General features: G+C 37.7%; 1 protein-coding gene across 1 annotated transcript in view; it reads right to left on the reverse strand.

Moving 5' to 3' along the window:
- Nucleotides 1-6,505, reverse strand: part of LOC106891813 (dystonin-like) — an 89,875-nt gene extending 83,370 nt beyond the window's left edge. The window contains exons 1-6 of the mRNA XM_014948587.1: nt 6,428-6,505; nt 6,066-6,232; nt 3,498-3,657; nt 2,355-2,681; nt 2,101-2,185; nt 756-997 (exon numbers count right to left, since the gene is read on the reverse strand). Of these exons, the coding sequence (XP_014804073.1) occupies nt 756-997; nt 2,101-2,185; nt 2,355-2,681; nt 3,498-3,657; nt 6,066-6,232; nt 6,428-6,505 (1,059 nt within the window). The remainder of the gene's footprint in view (nt 1-755; nt 998-2,100; nt 2,186-2,354; nt 2,682-3,497; nt 3,658-6,065; nt 6,233-6,427) is intronic.
- Between the last annotated feature and the right edge of the window lie 24 nt (nt 6,506-6,529).

Here is a 6,529-nt window from a genome sequence, read left to right on the forward strand (position 1 = left end):
CAGTCAGTATGACAGTCTGAAATTCTTCATAATTTTATAAGACTTGTTAGTACTTCATGAAGAAAATAAAAATGGATATTCTTTGCAACCTGCAACTCCATAAGGAATTAATTATCAGCAAGGCAATCATCAGGCAGGCAATAAAGCAAAATATGATGAATTCAAGTGATTTCTTCAATGAGCAGTGACTGGATTAAATTCCAATCAAATCATCACACAATGGTACAGGATTGAGGTTTTATCTGTACAGAAACCCTCACCGCTGTTTAATTTCTTTTTACATATATAAGAAAGTTAATGGAAAGATATTATTTTTAGCTTCCCCCTTCAACATTGTCCACACCACCCAGTTTATACTCCAATTTTGCTTTTGAAATAAATATTGTTAAACAACATTGGTAATACATGGTTTAAATGCTGACCCTTTTTATACTTTACAGGATTTTATCCATGTCACTACTAAGGAACCGAAATAACTTTGTTTGACAACTTAAAGAGTTTTCCCAGGATTAGGTAGCTGCTTGAATAAAAAGGAAATGTTGTGCTTCTCTTGTGCTAAAAATAAACCTCAGCCCAATTTTGTTAGTGATTATAACAGATGACTCTGGAAAGTGAGTTTGATTCTTAACTACTGTTACATTTAGTCACACGATCTGATGCCAAAATTAGTTATTCAGCTTCAAGCCAGACTTAAGTTAACACAAAACCGAGCTGAATCACACAGCAATAAGTACTTCACGGATTCGAAAACTTACTTTTTGTCTTTCTTGCACTTGGCTTAATTCTTCACCCTTTGGTATTTGAGTTTCATAGGATTCTAACTCCACCTCCACTTCATCAAGCCATTTGCAGAGCTCCTCGTGAGTTGAGTGCAGTTGACCCGCAAGCTGCAGAGCCTGCTCTAAGGTCTTGGATACATCAGAACTCAGTTTCGTAATGTCTCTGTATCTCGCTTTAATGCCTTCCAGTTTATCTTGAATTATTACAACTTCATCACCTAAAATATCAGAGGGATGTTATTTCCTGTGATCACAAATATTTAAAAGCAAAAAAGCCACCCAAATCCCAACCCCCACCTATTACAGAAATCTCTGTACTTAAATTATAAAATAACCCAAATAAGATGAGAAGGTCAGTCCTCGACTGCTGTAAATTATCCTACTGTCACTGAAGTCCACAGAGCTACAAAGTTTACCTCAGCTCAGGATCTGTTTTTCTGTCTTTTTTTCATCTTTACTTAACTATTAGAAAGGACTTAGATCCAATATTTAACACAAATGTTCTTTAAAAAAAATCCACTCTTAAATTCACAATACTTCTTATAAAAGTAAAAAAAAAAAGCATTATAAAAGGGTCATTGAAAATGTGAAGGAAAAAAAAAATCAACAAAATACGGTCTAGATTTTCAATTACAGCAATATTTGACATCACTGCACACCCTCATTACTATCCGTTTGAAACAAAACTCAAAAGGCTAAAATAAAAACAACCTACTGACATTATTAGTGTATATTTAGATTTCATTACAGACTACACATAACATCTAAGTTTGGAACAGAAAAGGATACCCCCCCGCCCCCAACCACATGTGTGTCTTAAAGAGTTCAAGAACTTTAGAATTACTGGAAAATCTGGACAGATGTTGATCTACACAACAGACACGTTGTGTACAACTGGAATGCAACTTTTCCCCCAGCACTAGCTCCAATGGAGGCAGCTTTCCTCTTGCACTAAAAGGTACTTTAATATCTCGTTCCTCTGCGGGTGCCTGCGGGGAATTGACCGCGTCCACTGCCAAACAGCCCTCCATTACCAGTAATGGCCATAACTTGCTATTAGGAATGGAATGCAGCTTCACTGAAATTATTTTCCACTAAAAATAATAAAGGATCCAAGGGCCAAACTCTCTACAGGCAAAAAAAGGACTTTTGCTCGCTTACGTGAAGAGTAAAATTGGCCCAAAACCACGACCTACCTTGACCTCAAAGCTTTATTAAAATAAGCAGCTACGACTGCTTTAACCAGCAAATACAGACTAACATTTACGAGTTCCACTTTAATTTCCTCATAAGCACTTACAAATACAAGCAAAGCTCTCACCTGTTGTTTGCTTGAGAAGCTCTAAGCCATTCTGTATAGCCAAATCAACGTTTTGCTTTCTTAGAAGAATCTCTTCCTGAAGATCCTAAGAGAAAAGGCAATTTGTGGTAGCACAGCCATAACAAATTTTATTATTTTTACTTGGAATAAGCATATTGCCATTTTAAACAAAAAAATGAAAAATAAATGAAGTATGGGAATGTAAATAAAATTTAAAAATGAATTAAATAATAAATGAACAGAAATCAAAATACCAGTAGTTCAGAGCGTTGTTTCTCAAGCAATTCTGGGTTGCAGTCTTGGACTGACAATTTGCTCAGTTTATCGTGGATCTCGTTCAGCCAGTTCATCAATTCAACTTCGTCCTCCCCAAAAATCTGAGCATTGCTGTAAGCTTGCTGGAGAAGTTCAGACCTGCTGCTGCTCTTCTCTTGAATCTCAATGTATCGGGCCTGAGAAGAATCTAGCTTTTCCTGCACCATATATTTATCTTCCCTGGAGCTCAGAGACTTTAGAGACTGACCAGTGCTAATGGCCTGCTGTAAACTTTTATTGTGAGCTAGGACATCATCTTCTAGGGCCTATATTTTTTTTTAAAAACAATGAATAATGGAAAAGAAAATCAGAAAAACATAAAAGAAAATCAGAAAAACATAAAAGAAAATCAGAAAAACATAAAAGAAAATCAGAAAAACATAAAAGAAATGTAAGTGGAACTCAATAAAAACTGAACAAAAAAGGACACATTGCCAACATAAATATATAAAACTCAAATTACAGGAAAAAATAAATCAGTATGGTAAAACATAGAATTATAGAACCATTGAGGTTGGAAGAGACCCTTGGGATCATCGAGTCCAACCATCTCCCCTACTCTACAAAGTCCTCCCCTACACCATGTCCCTCAGCACTGCATCTAAACATCCCTTCAACACATCCAGGGACGGTGACTCCACCCCCTCCCTGGGCAGCCTGTTCCAATGCCCGACCACTCTTTCTGTGAAAAATTCCTTCCTAATGTTCAATCTAAACCTACCCTGTTGGAGCTTGAAGCCGTTCCCTCTCGTTCTATTGTTAATTACCTGTGAGAAGAGACCAGCACCAACCTCTCTACAGTGTCCTTTCAAGTAGTTGTAGAGAGTGATGAGGTCTCCCCTCAGGCTCCTCTTCCTCATACTAAACAGTCCCAGCTCCTCTATCTAGGTCCCTCTGTAGGGCTTCCCTATCCTCCTGGGAGTCAACACTCCTGCTTAACTTGGTGTCATCTGCAAACTTGCTGGTGATACACCCTATGTCCTTATCGAGATCATAGGTACACCACAACAGCTTTGCCAGTCGCATTGTACTTTACAGAAGCATCTAAAAAGAAGGACACGAGCATGTGGTTTGTATCTTACTTTATGCTGAGAGATCTGCTGCTGCAGTTTGGAGGCCTGCGTTCCGATGGGTTCTGCATTCGCCAGCCTCTTCTCTGTGGCGCTCAGCCACTCCACCAGCGGCTCCAGAGCTTCATGGAACTGCTGTGCTACCACCAAGATGCCTTCCAACTGACGGTTCCTATCAACAGGCGAAGGAAAAGGTAATTTGTTTGTGATGAAGTAAGTGTGAAATAGTTTTAAAAAAGGAAATAATTCTCTCTTACTGCAGGAACCAGTCACCAAATGAAACAGGAACATATCCGTGATACTCCATCAAACCCAAGGCAAAGGAAAAATCAAAGGAACTTTTCAAAGGACACCTCAGAAGCTGTTTGAAACTGTTTTAGCTAATATGCAACTTTTGTAAATAAAACGTAGCACTTTATTTGTATACTTTTTGCTAAAAATAATCTAGCACTTAATTCCTGGATATTAGGAAAATTTTTTTCACTGAAAGGGTTCTCAGCCATTGGAATGGGCTGCCCAGGGAGGTGGTTGAGGCACCATCCCTGGAGGTGTTCAAAAGACGGGTTGATGTAGTGCTGGGAGGTATGGTTTAGTGATGGTGATGCTTTTTGTTTGTTGTGTGGGTGTTTATTTTTTGTCAAAGTTAGGTTGACGGTTGGACAAGATGATCTTTAAGGTCCCTTCCAACCTAGAAGATTCTGTGATTCTGTAATTATCAACCCTACTCTACAAAGTTCTCCCCCACACCATATCCCCATTGCTTTATACCCAATTAGGATAGTTGTCAAGTTTCTAGCTGTCTTTAAGCATAAAGTTACATTCCCTTGGCTATTTTACATGTTTTAAAGTTAGGCAAAGGCTTTACTGAACCAGAACATATTGTCAAGCTTCCTCAGCGTTGTAAAATATCTTGAAACGTTTGTTCAATGATGTGAACAGAACTATTTGGCTCCACTTTTCGCCTCTCCTGTTCTGAATAATAGCTCTCAATGAAGTTAGTGGGACAACGTTAATAAAGCACAGAGACTTGACCTCCAAAATAAAAAAAAGCAGTGTCTAAAACATTCCTGGTTCAGATTACTAGAAGCCCCCCGATCACAGGAGGAGTCTTCCCTACAAACACTGACAAACAAATTTCATTCGAGGTCTGCCCCTCATGACAAACATCACAATATTGTCTTTACTCCACATAGCTTTCAAAATCATCCTCCAATCTCCATTTAGTGAAATATTCCACACAGCTTTCAAAATCATCCTCCAATCTCCATTTCTAGAGACCAGCCAAAGAGAAATGGAGACAAGCTTGCAGCTAATAGATAGGCTGAAGAAGTTGCAACTTGTTTTTTAATTAAATATCACTAGACTGGGAGAATAATATTAAATTAAACATGACATTAGCATTAACCCCAGCTAATGAGTCAGATTCCTTCAATAAAAAATAAAAAAAAGAAAAAAAAAAGAAGGAAATAATGGTCTATTAGTGGTTGACTCTACTAATTAAATAATCATTAGTATGAGGTAACAAAAGAGGTCCAGAGAAAAGGAACTAAACAGAAGCTACCAAAAGGAGTAGGAGACAACAAAGGTGACTTCAATGCTACTCTAAGCACCCCCAAATGCCAACACATCTGTTTGTTCTTCACCATAAAGCTCCACTGTTCACTTATATTCCTTTTCTTCAACTTTCCAAGTCTTTTTTTGTTCTCAATTATGTGCTTTTTTCAGGCCACCTCTTATGCACACTCTTCTTCTCTCTGCTGTGAACAAGGCTGTCCTTTTTCAAATCCCCACCCAGAAAACACATTCATCAACCCTTTCGACACAGATTTCGTCAAAAACACTTTACAGTTCGTAACTTTCCAGGTATTTTATAAGTCAGGAACAACTCATAAATCTAAGTGTGTGTATATGCAGACACTGTTTGTATGGGTTTTGTTTGTGGGTTTTTGTTGGATTCTTCTTTTTTTTTTTAAATTGGAACTTGAATTGGACTGCAATGTCTTTAAGAGACTGTTTTCTGTGTTGCTAAAATATATCTACAGACTCTGATGGTCGTCTTTCTTCTTGAGAACTAAGTGAGCTCAGTACATCAGTCACTGACAGTATGAGGATCTCTAAATTGTAGAAAATAATTATATGGACACCACCAAAAAGAAAAAGGCAAGAAGAGTTGAGTGGCCCCGCTTTGTAGCAGCATGTCAGGATTTTGAAATTCCAAAGGAAGATCATTATTATTTCTTAAGTATGAAATTTGCACTTGATTCTATGCAAACAGGTTCTCGCATCAAGAAACTTGCGTTCTAATGAACTAACACAGATAAATATTCAAGATATATATGCAGTAATCCTAGCAGATTGTAGTATCTTGGGCTAAACTTTTTTAAAAAGCTTTTGGTCTGACCAAGTCACTTTTCTCACCTTTTCCTTCAGAAGACCTACTATATCAACATCAAGGCACAATAATGTAACATAATAACAAGAATGATAGAACTTCATACTATAGAGTTCCACATGCTGCTTCTAATCATCTATCACATGCTATGTCTACATTTTTCAAATCTATGAAATAATTTCAAATACCTTGTTTCAGCTTTAGTGAGCAAGGCATCCCATCGGCTATCCAGCAAACTCAACTGTTTCAGGATTTTCACTTTATCAGCAGGTTCTGCTGACTCTGCAATTTTCTCCCCTTCCCGCTTGATGACCTCAACAGTAGGCTTGCGGTCATCCAGCAACCTCTGGAGAAGCTACAGAGAAAGTCATCAGGCACCAGGTTATTAAGAAACATTGGAATAACACAAGTGGAAAAACAAAAGGAGCATTCTAATGAACTAACACAGATAAAATATTCAAGATACTACTATCTGCTAGGATTACTGCATATGTATCTTGGGCTAAACTTTTTTAAAAAGCTTTTGGTCTGATCAAGTCACTTTTCTCACCTTTTCCTTCAGAAGACCTACTATATCAACATCAAGGCACAATAATGTAACATAATAACAAGAATGATAGAACTTCATACTATAGAGTTCCACATGCTGCTT

Source organism: Calidris pugnax, unplaced genomic scaffold (assembly GCF_001431845.1).
Source record: "Calidris pugnax isolate Ruff unplaced genomic scaffold, ASM143184v1 scaffold163, whole genome shotgun sequence".
Lineage (NCBI taxonomy): Eukaryota > Metazoa > Chordata > Aves > Charadriiformes > Scolopacidae > Calidris > Calidris pugnax.